Source organism: Vombatus ursinus, unplaced genomic scaffold (genome assembly GCF_900497805.2).
Source record: "Vombatus ursinus unplaced genomic scaffold, bare-nosed wombat genome assembly UNPS02014793.1, whole genome shotgun sequence".
NCBI lineage: Eukaryota > Metazoa > Chordata > Mammalia > Diprotodontia > Vombatidae > Vombatus > Vombatus ursinus.
The window spans coordinates 16,077,710-16,096,051 of NW_020954571.1; the positions used below are offsets into that span (position 1 = coordinate 16,077,710).

General features: G+C 36.6%; 1 protein-coding gene across 5 annotated transcripts in view; it reads right to left on the reverse strand.

Annotated features, from left to right (window-relative positions):
• The window catches only part of RSPRY1 (ring finger and SPRY domain containing 1), a 65,657-nt gene that overhangs the window by 24,687 nt on the left and 22,628 nt on the right, over positions 1-18,342 (reverse strand). For all 5 annotated transcript variants that reach the window (XM_027869327.1, XM_027869325.1, XM_027869324.1 and 2 more), the window contains 8 exons: positions 14,192-14,244; positions 11,105-11,217; positions 9,507-9,633; positions 7,858-7,916; positions 6,471-6,537; positions 5,359-5,490; positions 3,864-3,979; positions 2,957-3,100 (listed from right to left, as the gene is read on the reverse strand). In XM_027869327.1, the coding sequence (XP_027725128.1) occupies positions 2,957-3,100; positions 3,864-3,979; positions 5,359-5,490; positions 6,471-6,537; positions 7,858-7,916; positions 9,507-9,633; positions 11,105-11,217; positions 14,192-14,244 (811 nt within the window). The remainder of the gene's footprint in view (positions 1-2,956; positions 3,101-3,863; positions 3,980-5,358; positions 5,491-6,470; positions 6,538-7,857; positions 7,917-9,506; positions 9,634-11,104; positions 11,218-14,191; positions 14,245-18,342) is intronic.

Genomic DNA, 18,342 nt, shown 5'->3' on the forward strand with positions numbered 1-18,342 from the left:
CTGCCAAAAGGAGACAAGTATGTTTTGCTGTCAATCCTCAGTATGTATTTATTTCAAACCCTCCATGTGCATATTTATTAGTGATAGATAAACAGAGAGGCATAGTTATAAATCTCCAAAGAACTTAGCCTATAGTTGACAACAAAAAGAAATTACCTTAGAACCCTGAGGTACATTTTAAAAATATGGCTAACAACATTGTTTACCAGAGTCTTTGGAACATGGTTATCCTTTCTAAACTAAAAATCCATGTTGGGAGATTTAAAAGGAGTCTTATTTTATAAGAAATGTTAATCCTTAGAGACTGGGTGTATGACAGGAATTACTTATCCTGTAAAAGTACACACTGCATCTGTATGACTATAACTTTTTTTAACCTCTAAAACAGTAACAACAATACCCATTTGAAATAAAATTGTATGTGTGGCAATGTTATCAGGATCCTGCATTTGTCAAAAGAGACTAACTCAAACTTTATCAACTTCTAACAGGGAACTAAGTATTTAGGAAAGAAAAATGTATAAAAAGAAATCCAAAGCTTGTCACACTGCTTGTAAAAGAATAGGCCATTCTTTAAGCTGCAGAACTGGGGGAGCTCCCCCTCCCCCAATCCTTTTTTCAGCCTCTTAATTTTAAGCCAAGCATCTGCTATTACATCTCATAAACTAGCATCATTTATCATGTACTTAAACTTTGGCACTCTAGGCTGACTGTTTAAGTTTTTGAAATGATAACACTCAGCTACAGACATATTTATTAGGTCTCTCCAGCCCTGAAGTGAGTTATGCTGACAAATGAGGAGATGGCAATTTTTTCTCTTAGCTTCTCCTTGTGTTTGAGTGAAAAGAAAAACTACCATGGCTTAGTGAAAACCTGGGTTCTAGCCCTAGATCTTACTAGCGCTGTATGATTACAGACAAGTACATTTCTGTGAGCTTTGGTTTCCTCATCTGTAAAACGGGGATGACCATCCTTGCCCTTCTTACCTCACAGTAGTATATCCTAAGGTTCATATTAGGAGAGGGATGTGAAAGGGCTCTGAAAACTATAAACCACAAAACATGGATATGAATCATGATGATGATGATCTCTTTGAAAATCATTCCTTGTTGGTCATTCACACAATTTGGCCTTCTCTGTCCAGGGGAACTGCTCTGAATTAATGATCAGGTTAAACTTGAGCCATGATAGTACTGAAGTTATTCAGACCATGCATTATAGAGAAGAGCTACATAAGAGGTTTCTGACAAAAGCAGAAATTCACTGGGAACTTAATCCTGACTAATTTTCATATGACCCTACTAGCCTTTGGAAGACCTTTGTGCACACCAGGCAATGGCCCAAACTTGCCTCTTCTGCTAGTTGATGTCTACCAAAGGGTTTTGAGTCTCCAAACTAACACATGTGACCTGAGTTCAGGAAAAAGCCATGGAGAGGCAGCTAGATAGTGCACTGGATTGGGTGCTGGTGTGCAATCAGGAAGTCGTTGCTGGCGAATCCTTTCAGTCATGTCCAACTCTGTGTAACCCCATTTGGGGTTTTCTTGGCAAAGATACTAGAGTGGTTTGCCATTTCCTTCACCAGCTCATTTTACAGATGAGGAAACTGAGGCAAACAGCAGTAAGTGACTTGCCCAGGGTCACGTAGCTAGCCAAGTGTCTGAGTTCAGATTTGAACTCAGGAAGATGATTCTTTCTGACTCCAGGCCCTGCACTCTATCTATTGCACCACCTAGCTGTATCTGGAATCAGGAAAACCCGAGTTCAAATCTCAACTCAGACTAGCCAAATCACTTAACTTCTGTCTGCTTTAGTTTCCTCATCTGTAAAGTGAGGATAAAAATAGCACTTACCTCCCAGGGTTGTTGTGAGGATCAAACAAGGTAATATTTATAAAGTGCTCTGCAAACCTTAAAGTGCCATATAAATGCTATTATTATTACTTTAGGGCATTAATAACATGCATCAATAAAAAGAATATTAAAGAATATCCTAGATTATGCCCCCAAAGAAATTAAATACCCTGCCTATCCCTAGTTCCAGCTCTATTCAACTTGTTCCATTAGTCCTTTTCCCCTGAATTGTTCGTTTGGCCAAGAGTTTCAGGTGTCCCCTTGAACCCTTGGGTCTGATAAGTCCTCTTTCAGAGTTCCATGAAAAACTATGCAGTCATGACAGAAATGTTTAATCTGTGGCTACACTGTTATTTCCAAGGCTGATCCCAACCAGGGATGGGGATTTAGCAGTAGGGATTGGGATTTAGAACAACCCCTCCCCAATCAAGGCCAATTTTTAAAACTCAAGACTTTACAACAAAGAAATTGAAAATGATTTTCTAAATCACATTGCTGACTGAATTCTGACTACCATAACTGGCTTATAACCTGATTACCAGAAAAAGGGGGGATACTATCCTTTATGAGACTGACAAGCTGGCACCAAAAAAGTCATCTGTAGGGAAAAAAAGACACTGCACTAAGGTATTACCAGCCAATCATAATTATTTTAAGTAGACCATTTCTCTGCTCTCCCCAAATCTCACACTATTGCTTTTGGAAACAATATATTTTTTAAATGTTGGTACTATTTATTGTTGACAAATTGTAAGTTAAAACTGTATAAATCACAGAAGATCAAAGCTAGGGCAGAGCTAGAGATGGAAAAGTAAGTATTATAGATAAGACTATATTAGCATACTCATCTTAAGATGAAGCCTGGAGAAACTTCTTGGTTTTTTTCCTACCCATAAATTAGTGCCTGGCACATAGTAGATGCTTAATAAATGCTTGTTGATAAATTGACTGAAGGCAAATTTCTTTGGGGGATTCAGATCATTGAAATTCAATATCTAAATAATATTTAATTCAATATCAATCCAGATACCACTTTTCTACATGTTAAACATAGAGAAAAATGAAAGTCACTGTGCTTTAGGGTCATTTCATTCATGTACTTACATGATTGAGAAATTTGCTGTCTTTGGTGGCCCAGCCTATCTGCATGACTCCAGAAGTGATAACTGTGACTTCATAGTACCATACCCCAGAGTCAACACAGAATGTGCAACGCACACTTTCAAAGGAGGAGGCATCACATCGAGCCTAACAAGACCAAATGGCATGACAGTCAATAATGGTTACTTGAAAGATGATAATAACCTAGGTAAAGCACAGTGTCAGCTTGTAGTCACTGCCTGGCATATTTAATGCTCTCATGATTAAAGACAGACCCTTCTTTCCTTGACATGCACAAAACACAAAACTGGAGGAGATTCGTGGGAGCCCTGTGTATGTAGATGCCAAAGGAAGGTGGGCTCTATCAGAGGAGAAGGCTGCTGAGCTCCCTAAAAACTTCTGAGTCATTTCCTACAATGGGGTGACCCTACATCTAGAGGACTGTACAAGTTCTTGGAAGCATAAGGGACTGATGAGGTGGGGGGCAAGGGAGCGGTGTTGATTCCTTAGCAACTTCAAGTTATTTCCCTTGGCTTAAGGGCCCTACTTAGGGTAATACGATAAGTCTGGAGGATTGTACAGGTCTTTGGCAAAGACAGAGGCCCACTGGAGAGGGAAGGGGAATTGTCTCAATGTTTATGGGCTCAGGTGAAAGCTCTTTGCATTTTGTGGTTGGCTTAAATCAGACCTTTCTGATAGCTGATGTTTTGTTAGTCTGAGTGCTTATTTTATTTTATTTTATTGTGTAGAAACCTTGACAAAAGCCAAATTCTGATGTTCCTAGGTGAAACCCTAAATGGGAGTATAAGCCAAAGAGAAATAATTATTGAGAAGCCTCTAGTCTTTGGCACTAGGCCACAGGTGCGAAAAGGATAAGGGTTTTCAAAACTATAAATTATTGCTTTTTTACCTCCAATCCATGGGGTGAGATCTTCAGGTACTCACTAACATCATTGCTATTCAGCATGGCCCTAATGTTGGTTAGGTCCACTTTCTCATAAGTAAACTGCCTGCCTTCTTTCAAAACTGCAAAAGAAAAATAAACTGTGTTGCTACATCACACTTCTCTGGAAAATAATGAAATTAGCAAAGTTTAATAGCTGTGATTGTGGCCTGTAAGGTCAAGTAGGTCATGCTGAATGGCGGCTTTGGTTATACATTATAGTAAGTGAATGTGCCTGGCTAGAAGTCAGGGAAAGCAGTATGATTTTCAACATTAGGTTCCTTATACCTGAAGAATCCTAATTCCCAAACACCAGAAACATATATATTACACAAAGCACAATTTTCTTTATTTCAGGTGAAATGATGTCCTGAATTCTTATAGTATGGGGATTATGATCTGGTTTGGCAATGCTTGGGAAGGAATTATTTCATTTTGTGTCTATATCTCCAGCACTCAGCAAAGGATATGGTACTTAGTGGATGCTTCACAAATGCTTGTTGATTGGTAAGTCTACTAATCTTCTCTTGTCACTATGGAAGATTTCCTTTTAAAATCAAACACGTGTCTACTGAACAGCAAGTACATGACCAGTATTGTTCCAGATACCAAAACGGGTCTCTGCTCTCAATCTGGTTGGACAGAGAAGTAGGGTTAGGGTGAGCCAAAGACACGTGAAAGAATTAACAATTGATGTGAGATGCATAAGACACTATAAAATGGACAAACACAAGATGGTGAACTTGTGCCAAATTTCGTGGTTCAGACAACACATGCTCTATTTCTGTTCAGAGAGGGGTAGGTAGGAATAGTTAGGATAGCATTTATAGAGGAAGTAGGACTTAAACTGGATCTTGAAGAATAGGTAGGATTTTAATATGCAGAAGAATGAGGAGAGGAGAATCAAATCAAGAGACTGGAATAGGCATGGCATGTTTATGGAACAGTTTATGGAGACTGCTTTGGCTATGGCAGAGTATGTGTGTTAGTGACAGTTTGAGATGTAGGGTACAGCCAAGTTAGGGATGGCCTTTATATGGAACTGATGTGGCAGGAAATAAGAGTGAGTGAGGATTTATGAGCAGGGGGATGCTGGAGTTAGAGGCAGCCTACACAACTTGTCTGGAGGACTCCGAGGGATACCTCTCTGTAGTATTCCTAACCCTCTCACATAGGGATCTTTCAGGGAAAGATTCAGTCTTCTCATCATCACCTTCAGCATTATTTCACCTGTGGTAACACTTTGTATTCCATTCCTCTCCTGTACTTATCACATTCTTATCACATATCATATTGTATCATGTCCCTGTCTTATCTTACTGTTGCTTTGCTCACAGTAGACACAATAAATATTTGTTGAATGAATAAATGAATTATTATTAGAAAAATAAGACTAATCATCAAATGGTAGCAACTTTTTGAGTGGAGGTGGAAATCATTTTAATAAAATACACTAACTTACAGAGATTGTCTAAACTCCACTGGGTACAGAAACCAACTTGACGTTTCAGATAGTCAGAATTTTCTGTCCATCTCTCCAACATGACAAGACGGTCACTAATACAGGATTTGGAGATAGTCATCTTATTTTCACCTAGCAGGAAAGAAGCAAGACTTGAATTAGCTAGCAACTAGGGGAAAAAAAATAAACATTCTAAATGAGTGAACTGGAAGAAAAGAATGAACATTCTACTTTCTGCATAGCTCATATGAATTACACAATTAAATGATAGTCAACATTTTTCCTGAAATTAGTCAAAATTTCTACAGGCTAAGAACAAGAGGGTAACCATGGTCAAACATCTCAACAAAAACTGGTACTGCAGAGAGATGCTATATGCGATTATATAAAGTAAAAAATCATAGCAATCCTTCACCTGTGGAGGGGAGAAGGGGGAGGGAAGAGGGACTGTAAACCGAACTTCCTTTGTTAAACAAGTAAAACTAAGGTACTTGATTTAAAACGGTCAAGGTACATATTACTTCTTTTTTTCATTTACTTAGTATTTTATTTTCCCCCCAATGACATGTAAAAACAATTTTAAACATTCGTTTTTAAAACTGAGTTGCAGGGGCAGCTAGGTGGCACAGTGGATAGAGCACCAGCCCTGGAGTCAGGAGGATCTGAGTTCAAATCCAGCCTCAGACCAAACACTTTCCACTTACTAGCTGTGTGACTTTGGGCAAGTCACTTAACCCCACTGCCTACCAAAAAAAAAAAAAGAAGTAAAACTGAGTTGCAAATTTTCTTCCTCCCTTATGACCCTCTTACTGAGAAGGCAAGCAATCTGATATAGGTAATACATTGTAATCAGGTACATGTTGCTTCTGTGGTACACCCAAAGGCCCTAAATTCATCCTATATACATTTTAAAATTAAACAAGTAAAGTTTTTTTTTCATGTAATGTTTAAAATTTAAATGAGTTGCCAACAGCCCAGCAGTATCAATGTATATTTCTGCAACAGAATGTGCATACATATGTTAGAATTCACAGCGCTGCCTGATCTACCAAACAAGCATATCAGCATTTCTGAATATGGCACATTATCACAAGAAATTACTGTACACTTACTGGTCTGTGCAAACTTTTCCAGTGCGATCAGTGCAAAAAGCATGACTGTAGGATGGGACTGGAAATTCTGAAAGATAAAAAAAAAAATTATCATTTTCAATTTCAACCTCTCTCTGCTGTCCCAATAGCTACACATGCTAATTTTGCTTTCTTGCTGAATATATGCTAGATTCTTTTTTGAGCACCAAAAACATTCAGATACCACAAGGACTAGGACACCTTTGCTTAACACTGTGCGTAGTCAAGAATTATTACAGAGTCTTTCTTTCCTAAAGTTTCTCCCTTAAAAAACACACTGGCTATAGTTATTAGCAAGGAGATAAATTCAAAGTATTAATAAGAAAACTAGAAATTTTGGGGATTTAGTGATAGCATACAGTGTCACTGCACCCACCAGGGGATAGACTGTATGTCTACTGTCTGAGAGCTAGGCTAGCTAAGGGCAGAGAAGACTGGAAGAATCTGAGGAAGTTATAAATCAGGTCTCCACAACTTGTGGCCCTCAGGCCGGTTACTTTTATGTAGAGGAAATCCTTTGGTGAGCCCAAGGACCGTAAATGGACCTCTGGGATGCAAGCTGTGCAGGCTTGTTGTAAGTCAATTATAAAAGCAATTTTATGACATTAAAGTTTAAAGCCAGAGCAGTATACTAGACAGACTGCTAGACCTGGAGTCTTGGGTTTGAATCTTACCTTAGACACTTAACTAGCTTTATGACCCAGGCAAATCACTTAGCCTCTGAACCTTAATTTCCTCATCTGTGAAATGAGGTTTAAAAATAGCACCTATATCTCACAGGACTGCTATGAGGATCGAGTAAGATAATATATACAAAATGTTTTACAAATGTTTGTAAATGTTTGCTATGATAATTTTTTAAAAAACATTTAATTCCAGCAATATTCTCCTCCCCACTTTTGCCCCCATATTTTAACATAATCTGAAATAAAGACAACTTTGGGAAACATCTGCAAATATGATTGCCTTCATTTCCTATGCCAATCTATGTTGTATTTCTTGAGGAAATATTTAATATAATAGAGCTTAACAATTCTGTAGTCACATCCTAAAAGGCTCTTTATATATATGAAAATAGAAAACCTTCTCCTCCCTAAAATTAAAAGCTCTACGTTCTATTTTTCAGATTAGAAGATAAGAGTTTTTACTTATTAAAAGTCAGGGAAATGAGAGAATTTCAATAATGACTGTGATTTCAAACTTTGAGCAGGGATTAAGGCACTACAAGAAACAAATTCTGGCAATGCTTTCCAATTCTCCTTCTCTCTCAATCTAAGAATTTTTGCTTTGTTTTTTAACACCAAAATAATTTATTATACATTAGCATTAGATGACTGGCAATATCAACTGCTTTTGATATATCACTTACCAGACTCTGTAACAAATATTCTAATATCCCCGGGCTAAGTAAGCTTATGCTTGCAGGACCTGTAAAGCAATAATAAATATGATACATATTATTACAATGGCACATGTATAAAACTACTGTATTACATTTTCATATCAGCAAGTACTGAAGTGTCAACCACATGGTTTATATACAATGTCATCTGGTTTATAGGCAAGATAATCAAATGTACTTTGAAATTAACTCTCAAGTTCCCTGTATGAATACATATATTCAGGCAGATCAACTTCCAAACTCCTTTTTAGATAAAGTTTTAAGTTGTACCAAAAAGGACAATATTGTTTAACTCTCTGCTTGGTTTGGTTAAAAAAAAAAAAAAAAGCCCAGGTTTGGAGCCAGAAGCCCTGAGTTTGAATTCCAGCTTTGCTACTTGTGTTGAGCTCTGGGAAAGTAATTTTCCCTCTCTAGGCTTCAATGTCTTCATATGTAAAATGAGGGGTCTGGATGAGATCACCTCCTAGGTCCTTTTTTAGCTCAAGATTTATGGACCTATTCTATGGCTTGATCTAAGAAGGGCAGGTGGAGTTTTTTCTCAAAAAGTCCCCTCTTTTGTATAAGGTTGTAAGGTCATGTCAAAAGAAACATGTGACACTATATAAACTTAGAAATTATAATAACATTTAATAACAGTAACATAATAACAATAATAACATTTTCTTGTCATTATTAATTAAATTTAATGAAATCTCTGAAAAATAGTGTCCTTCAGCTATAGGCTCTCAAACACCAACACAGAAATCACATACGCCATGGTAAGGTAAAAAATACCTATCAATACCCAATCCTTTTGTTTAAAAACCGGAGGAAAAACAAGAACTTTTATGCTCTCTTTAAAAAATGTCAACCGAAAGAAAACTAAGAGTTCTGATTACATAGTGCTTGCCAAGGTAGGATACTTCTAGTCCACAGGACAGGCTTAGTAGTTATTTAATTTCCAGGATGTGATCTCATTTATGTCTTTAGCTGAATAAACACAAGAGTTTAACAATCGCTTAGCCATAGCCTAAAAGATTCCATGTAGATATGAAAATAGAAAATCATATCCTCTCTAAAATGAAAAGCTATTCTACTTTTCAGGTTAAAAAAAAAAAAGAGATTTTACTAACTGAAAGATAGGGAAAAAAGAGAATTTCAAGAATGACTGTGATTTCAAACTTTAAGCAGGGATTAAGACAATGTAAAAAAAACAAATGGTGGCAATGTTTTCCAATCTCCTCACCTAACCTTCAATCTAAGGATTTGTTTTTGCTTTTAACACCAAATCTTGGGAAGTATCAGTAAATGGATTAAGTCTTTCTCTTTTTTTCTATATTACAAGGTTATGTTCTTCTCTTTTTTATTAACTTTAGAAGTTTTTTTTTTTTGGTTGCTACAGTATTTGAGTGTGGTTTTATATGCCTTGTTCTTAATTTTAAAAGCTAAATGAAATATATTATCATATTCTCTAAAAATTAGCCACCTAGATTCAACTGCTTTTTACTGACATGGACCTCATTTCCCCCCTTATCTCTTTACAGAAAACAAAACAAACTAGTTGCCCAACCATAATACAGTGAGTTTGGTTGCAGACATCAAATACATTTTTTAAATGTGAAATTTCTCATAATTACCTGCTAGTTTCTCAGCCAAGCAGCCCAGTACTGCTGTTGTGTTACGGTGTTTGGCAGGATGACTAGCATCCTGGCAAGCAACAGCTCCATTTAAATTTAGAATTTCAGTCAACTTCTGCAGTGCATCCTAAAAGAAAAAGTACGAAGTGGACTTAACATATTTACATCTCAATTTCTTTTGGTGCACCTGAGTCTGCAAAGAACAACTAAGCACCAATGAAATGGAAATCAACATCACGTGATAAGGACATAATGTACCATCACATTAAATCACGTATTAGAGTAACTTTAAAGTTATGTTATTTCAATAATTGAGGCTTGCCATGCAAAGGACATCATTCATAATGCACCTGCTGTGTCAACTATATAAAATACATTTTTTTATGCCATTGATTTTAAAAGACCTAGTCCAGGCAGCTGCCAACACAGCAGGAGTCAATGGGGACTAACTAATACAGGGGTGAAGAAATTTCACTATTTCAATAGTGGCTGTCTTTCTTCTTAAAAACAAATACAGCACCAAATGAAACTGAAACAGGAATCTCAGAAGCCTAAATCACAGTCAACTCTTTAATAGCTAAGTCAAGGAATTTTCCTTTCTGTCAGAAGGGTCGCCATACTGGACTGGAGCACCTGAAACTCGTATAAGGCTCAAGAAAATAGGCCAGAAGCCAACTCAATTTTCTTTTTAAAAAATAGCCAAGTCAAAGGAGTCAACAGGGTATGTAAAATAAATTAATGACATGAAAGAAGGAATAAGACAAGGTCACATCAATACGTGACTGACTTGCACTGTCATTTTAACTGTAACAAAGGTATACTGGCCAATTCTACATTTATTAACTTGGTGAGCTAAAGTGTAGACACAGAACTGGAAGATAAAGAAAACAGAACTTCAGATGACAGATTAGGCATTTTTACCTGCCTGTCTGAACTGCAGATCACGTATAAGTTAGCGTATTCCAACATTACAGTGAAGAAATCTGATCAGTTTTCCCTTCCTACCCTCCCTTCCCATCTTGCACTTTACTCAAGCAATATATAGTGACTACTACTACCCTCTCACATGCAGCAAACAAAATAATTTATGATCAGTATCTTGGCCAAGTTATTACTTCTAATCTGTGGATACTTTTTCATATCATGTGATCACAAAGGAACATTAGACTGAAAAATCCTCTTAGCCGAGTAGTTTTCACTCTAAATTTGAAAAAAAAAAGTTTTCAAAAAAACCTTCTGGTATGGGAAAACGAATGTAGGAACAATTAAGGAACAAGAAAATTAGAACCAAGATTACAAAGTTCTAGTTTCAAAAAAGACTTCTGTTTCAGGTAATACTCATCTGTCCATCCCTTTAATTTTTTTTGCTTAAACTAGTACTTACTAATCTCCAATTAAATTTAGTTGTTTCACGGAAATAAGATCTAGCACTTTGCCTTTAGCAAATGCTAAAATTGGGGGATGATGTTAATAATGAACAACATTTTGGCCCTAATGCATAAAGAGGAAATAGCTCACATCAAACTTTCCCTCTCGTTATTCATCCTTGGGCATATGTGTAGGTGGTAGCTGCATAAGTTACACATGTGTTAACTTACTTTAGTTGGCAATGGACACTCGTCTAGTAATAACGTTATAACAGCTGGTCCCAATGGATCTTCCAATGGAATAACTCTAATTAAAGACTGGACAACTTCCAACCATCCTTCATCTGCAACCAAATCAAGGAGATTATCAGAGGGTAGTGTTACTATTTTTTAAAACTCAAGAATGGGTAGACAAGTCATAACAAAAGTAATGTAAGACGACCTCACACTGAAATAGGAAAACCTTTTTTAGCCCTTACCACGAGGCTTTTAAAGCAACTAATGATGGCTAGCCATCTTATGATGGCTGGAATCAAAGAACTTTAACTGGCAAATCTGGCAGTTCTAAAAGTTCTAAAAGGTTGAACATTCTGTGCCATGGCCCAGAGTATTAAGCTACATTTAAAAGTTCTCTCTTAAATGTATTTTTAAATGATTTCTCATTTGAGAACTAATGACAAAGATTAAAAACATAAAACAGTATTGTATAGCATTACAGTGATATTTAAGAAACTAGTTAACAATAGAAAGAACATTAATAGACATTTTTCCTCCAGTTTCAAAACAGTTATATGCAGGTTGTTCTTTTGTCTGTCAATTAGAAAAGAGTTAAATCTCATTTTCTACTTCTAAATAAGACAAATCATCAGCAGAAGACTGTGTGAGTTATTCCAATTCTTGGTATGATTGCACAGGGAGTTTGAGGGGGAGATGGAGGGAGGGAAAATTTTTTTTCTCTATTGTACAGAAAGTGGTTTTGGAACCTGTTGGTCAAGATGAGTGAAAGACCAGTATAATTGTAAATTATCTGCCATGAATAAAACACTGACAACTAGCTTTCTTCTATAAAGAAATAAAAACCTAAATTTAGCTCTCTTCATGTAAATAAGCAACAAAAATAAACATGTTTGTTGTCAACTTGTGAACAGGCGGTATTTCAAAAGGTCATAAATGGGTTGTTTAAATTTGGGAAAAATTTTTTCTTAGAAAGAAAAATATATATATTATAGTAGTATGTATTATATCACCAAAAGGTGGTTAGTTCTTAGGTGAGTTTACAAAGGCCCATTTAACTCATGATCTGTTGTTTTGTACAGAATAAGTGATGTGAAAAATAATGTTACGTTTGACTAGATTGGCCACATTTCAAGAATGAGATATTACAAACGGATAGTCCAAGTGCTAACACTGGCAGCCTTAAGTTATTAAAAGAACCATCCAGTGTACTCCTCAGTATGTTGGTAAAGCCTCTATGGAGGATTTGTAGAACAACATGGACGAAAACAGAATCAGTTAGAAACATCTGGAGGGAATATCTACATGACAGAAATCACAGATCCTTTAGCATAACTTAAGCATATGAGGCATACCATTGAACCCAACCACCACACAGAACAGTTGTTTCTATGGGAAAATATATTACATTCCAACTTGGGAGGGCAAGAAGAATGGGAACAGGAACTTCTCTTTCTCTTTCCCAACAGGCAATGGGAATAGGAACTTTCTTAGCTCCAAGGCAGTGGGTAATAGGCTCTGCCGTCTGGGTTAGGTCACATGGTTAAGGTAGGGTAAGGGACCAGGTAGTATTAGGGGTATGGAACCATACTCAACTGGCTACACAAACGTTTCTTTTAGTTCTACTCTTGAGTTCTAGACTACTTCCTTTTCCATTTACTGCTTCTTTCTTTCCTCCCTGGTCTCCTATGGAGAAAATGAAGGATTCTGGCTCCTTTCTCCGATTTCTGAAGCATATAGCACTTTGGAGTTTTGTTTTTTTCTAAGGGTTTTTTTGACTGGTAATAAGAGGGGTTATAATTATAAAGTGCTATACAAGTACAGCCTGTTATTAGAAGACTTCCTTCTAGGCCTGTCTTTCTTTTACTTATGCTCTATATGAAAAGCAAGACTTAGGTCCAAATGAATTCTTGGGGAATACCAAGGTGTTAAGTAAGATTTAGCTACATTTCAGAGTAAAAGCTGATGCAAGCTATTTTGGGCATTTTATCACAGGAACTGGGGCAGGGGTGGGGCTTCTGGCTTTTAAAATAAAGAACAGGCAAAGACCTCTGGGGAATGGCTATGAGTAAGGAGCTAGGCCAGGGCATTGGTATGGAGGAAAGCAGCTTTGGAGAACTTGTCACCATGAGCTCAGGTTAGGGTGTAGGGTAAGTAAGTTCAGGGACAGGGTAGCTCCCACATCACAGGAGACCAAAGGGGACAGGTGGCTATGACAAACAAGTCATTTGGCTGGAGTGACTGGCTATTGGTATATAATGGATGAAGTTGAATGTATCTAAATTAGGAAGGAACTGTCTGTAAATGGAATTAACCTTATTGGATACTAGGTTTTTAAAAACAGATTTTTTCCCCTTTTAAGAATATATATATATATATGTGTGTGTGTGTGTGTGTGTGTGTGTATACACCTTGGATCACTGCATATAATGTCAGGCTAGGTTGATGCATTTGATGGTTTTGTTGAACTGGCTTTTCCCCCCTTTTTAATTCTTTGTTCTAAGGAATAATTCTCTAAGAGTGATGGGTGGGGGCGCGGAATAGACATATTAGGAAATGTAGGCAACATAAAACAATGATAGCAAATAAAAATTAAAACAAAACAAAAATAGTCATACAATTAAAAAAATTAAGAATAGCTATGGAAATGACTAGTGTAACTACCAGATATTCAAGCATAGTAGTTTTACTCAGTCTGTAGGGCAGGGAACAGGAGGGAAGAAAACATGTGGAGAAGGAATTTGTAAACTAAGAGCCATTTAAAAATTATACATGAGATAACAGTAATAATAATAGTATATAGAACTTTGAGACCTACAAAATGTTTCCCATTTGATAATGAGATAATATATTTAAAGCAGGTGAGAACATTATGTTTGGGGGGGAAAACTGCATGTGGACACTGTTCAATTTCACTGTATTTAAAACACACACATTTAGTACACCAAAACTACATGTTATCATTTCAAACTTCCCAAATAGGAATTATTTTACATGAATAATTGTTTATTTTTTCTGGAAAAAAAATCAACAGAGCATTTCTTTATGCTAATAATTCTTTCTGAACAAAAAGTGTTATGATACCTGTTTCTGCCATTTCGTGCAATGTGATCATTGAGTAAGGAGGTTCCTGGTCACTGAAAAATAGACAATTAAAATGTCAAGCTTGTGAAAATTAGAAATGAAAGCTTTGAATTAAAATTCAGTTGTGGGAAGGAGAAAGAAGAGGCTATGAGCGAATGAATATAGAGGAAGGAAGGCAGGAAACCATGAGCTACAAACCTAGAAGGACCAATGCTCACAGTTAAGTGGCCATTTTGTAAAGTCAGTCTCCCCACGATGGCAATTAACCAAAATAAGAAGAAATGAACATTTATAAAAGGAAATCTCATTAGATGGAAGGAACACTGGCAAAGCATTTAACCTTTCTGAACCTCAGGAAGGTAAATGTCACCTTCATGACATCCTTGTAGAGATTCTTATGAAGACAAAAAAGAAACTTAAATGAAGTGCTAGGGGAAGAAGTAAGGTTCAACACAAATTCATAATTGTTACTGTTTCTATTTTATTTTATAGGTCCCTTTCAGAAAATACTGAAATAGTGATGACTGAACTTTCTAAGATTTAAAAGAAATATTCTGTTTGAAAAGACATGAACTGGAGAAAGAGGCCATCCATAAAAAGTGAGAATTGTGTTCAGTTCTGGATGCCATATTAGTAAGAACACAGATACAGTATGTCTGCATTGTTTCATTAGTTCTTATTTAGGTTTATGATATAAAAAATAATGAATAGATTCACCTTTGAATCCCAGAAGAACTTATTATGGACCCAAAAAGTATGAATATATACATGGAAACAGGGTACAAGTATAGTGCCCATATACTGCTGAGCAGTTATTAGAACTACAAAGATGGGCTACACCAAACAGTGAGTGTACAACCCAATTAAGTACTGAGATCCTACCAATACAATTAGGTTAGGCCACTAGGACAAGTCTAAAAGTCCATACAGAGGTGAAAAGATGTCACTTGTGTAGCTTTATGAAGTGATTATTCTCATGGTAGGTCTGACAATATCTCTCTTAGATGGTTCTTAGCTGGAGAATTTCTGCACAGCAGTCTTAGACTCCAGCTCACCTGTCTCTGGAGATTAGTCAGCTTCAGACTGATCAGGATTCAAGACCAGGCATCACAAAGGTCAGTGATCTCTGGCTGAACAACTTCACCAGGTCACTGTTCAGCTGAGTTTCTATACTTCTCTTGGAGGCTGTGGCAACACCCAATTGGTCCTTTCAAACACTTTGGTTTACTCATTTGTTGACACAATTCAACCTGTAGAACATCCTTGTAAACCACCTTGCAGAATATCCTTTTGAAGGGCACAGTCAGTCGGCTATCTGAACTTACAAATGGTCAGCCCTAGCAAATCAAGTAGGGGCTTAGGAGATGGGACAAACGCCTAGGTGATATTTTCTATATTTCAATGTCACAAGCACTGTATGTGATAAATACTGAGAATACTGCAGGCCCAATCAGTTTAATAGTATCTAGAGAAAGGTAAACAGGACGTTGAGGGAACTGGTGATGGTTGAAGGAACTGGGGATATTTAGTCTAGAGAAGAGAAGACTTGGGAGTAACGTGATAGCTGTCTTCAAGTAGTTGAAGAGCTGATAATATAGAAAAGGGATCAGACTTGCTCTGTTTGGCCTGAAAGGGTAAAAGTAGGAGCAGTGGGGAGACATTGTTGGAAGGATGATCTAAGTCTGACGTGAGGAAAAACCTCTTAATAATTACAACTGTTGGGGCAGCTAGGTGTCTCAGTGGATAGAGCACCGGGCCTGGAGTCAGGAGGACCTGAGTTCAAATTCAACCTCAGACATATAACATCCACTAGCTGTGTGACTCTGGGCAAGTCACTTAACCCCAACTGTCTCACCAAAAAAAAGAAAAAAATAATTGTAACTGTTCAAAAGTATAATGGGTAACTTAAGGTGGTAGTAGGTTTCCCCTTTGCTGAAGGTTATCGAATGAATGTTAGATAGCTATTTGTCAGTGATGTTACAGAGATTTCTGTTCATGTAGACCAGCTGGCCGGAGGTTCCATCCAACTCTAGAGATTTTGGCAATTTGTAATTTTGAAAAATTTCTCCTAGGACTAAGGATTTAGAGCCAGAAGGGACCTCAGAGCTCACCTAGCCCAAGTCAAGAAACCTTAAACTATAAGGAATCAGACTATAGCTATTAAAGAAAAGGTGACTAGAAAGAAGCAGCCTGCTTTTCTGAGACACATAAAAGAGATGTGAAAAGGGAAGTGTGGCAAATTAGGGGAGGTGAGATTCCATGTAAGAAAGTAAATGATACAATTTCAGAACTGGACAAAATCTTAGAAATAATTTAGGCTAAGCCTCTCATTTTACAAATAAGGAAAGAGGCCCAAAGAGGGGACTTACTCAAGGTCAAAGAGGCAATTAGTGGCACAGTAGAGACTGGAACCAGGTTTACAAATTCTTGGTTTGGTGTTTTTGCCACAACAGATTATTACCCACTGAAATCCTTTATGGATGTCTATTTATTGTTAAGTTCCTTGGAAACATTTTCTGTCTAATTATACAACAAAGAAAACAAGCTAAATCAGAGACAATGACGAGAGGCAAGTAAGTAGGACTGAAGTTCAAATCAGTAGATAGGCAATGACCTAACTTAGAAGTTTCAGTAGAGTTTCTACACAAGTACCTAAATTCCAAGATGGATAAAATGGTTAAGCAAGCAGAATGATCTTTTCTCCAAAACACTTTTCAGTAAATAGTTTAAAGTAGTCATATTAACAAATACTCCAAATCTATCCACCTACACAGCTTTGTCAAGCCCAAACACATATACAATTAATCAATTCAGTAAAAAGGCGGCCTTAATTGGCTATTTTCACAGTTGACTTAAGGTGAAATAATCTTAAACTTTGACTAAAAACTTAGTTTTAAATTTTGATTAAAACTCCAAACTTTAAAGTCGCATGGGTGGTCCCTACAAGAAGGAAATTTATTTTAATTTTTCACACAAAGCAGAAAATGGTATTTTAAGAAAAGAAATTTAGCTAGAGGCAGAGCGACATGCTTACAATGGTCAGCTGTTTCAAAGTCAAGGTGGGATAAAGAAAATGAGAAAAAAATTATGACCAAACAAAGCAGCATTTGGTTCCACCAAATTTGCTTATTCTATGTAGTATTAAGAATTGTGTTCTTCTCCAGAAAAATCAAAAGTACTCTTTTCCTGGATAAAGAAAGGCATATAGAAAAAGGATGAAGTACAAATTGCTTTAGCAGTATGGGAAGGAACTAATTTTAGAGGAAAACTTCCTACCAGGTTCTCTGAGTCTATTATCTTTTGTTTTAAGTTTCATTTTGAGGGCTCTATTAAACTTCATAAGAGGCCACTGTCTTCCTCTTCAAAGTATTATTGAATAAAAAGTCTTTCCAGGTCTATAAAACGATTTAAAGTGTTACACTATATTTGTTCATAGTATTCTGTATCCATTTATTCCATGTCTGCTTTGGCTTTTCCTTTTCTATGATTCCACTGCCTTTGTTTAATGTGAGGATTTTACTGTGCTTTCAAATATATTCCACTTGTCTTATTTAAATAAACAGTGGTAAACTCCATGCTTTCACAAAAAGCATACTCATTACTAGTGATACCTTCTGGAGACTTGCAAATAAAGCTTCTACCCACTGCCATGCCATTAATCATTCTTTTTAAAACTAGCAAAAGCTGCTTTGCACCTGCTTTTTCAATGGGTTACAATTAACTTGGCTTGCTATTTACTCCCTTATTTCTTTAGCATAACCATTCATAATAATTTTATAGCCCAGTAAATGGTGCTTTTAAAAAATTAATTATTACCCTGGATGATTCCAAAACTCAATATTTTGTTGGAATTCTTCAAAAGAGAAGTTCTATATACTCCCAGTTATTTTTATATCTGTATAGAGGGATTTTATATATAATAATGCAAACTCTCACCCCCTTATATTCAACTGTGGTATGGTAGCTACAAAGAGTTAACTTAAGGTTAAAAGGTACACCATCATTAAAGACATTTTGATTTCACTGTTCCTTCAATGGCTAGTTCTAAAGTTATTTTTTCTTCCCCCTAATAAAATTGCTGACTTGTGTGGAGACCAATCCAGTCACATACCCACAAATTCTTTCTCTCTCTCTCTCTTCCCCTAGGGAAA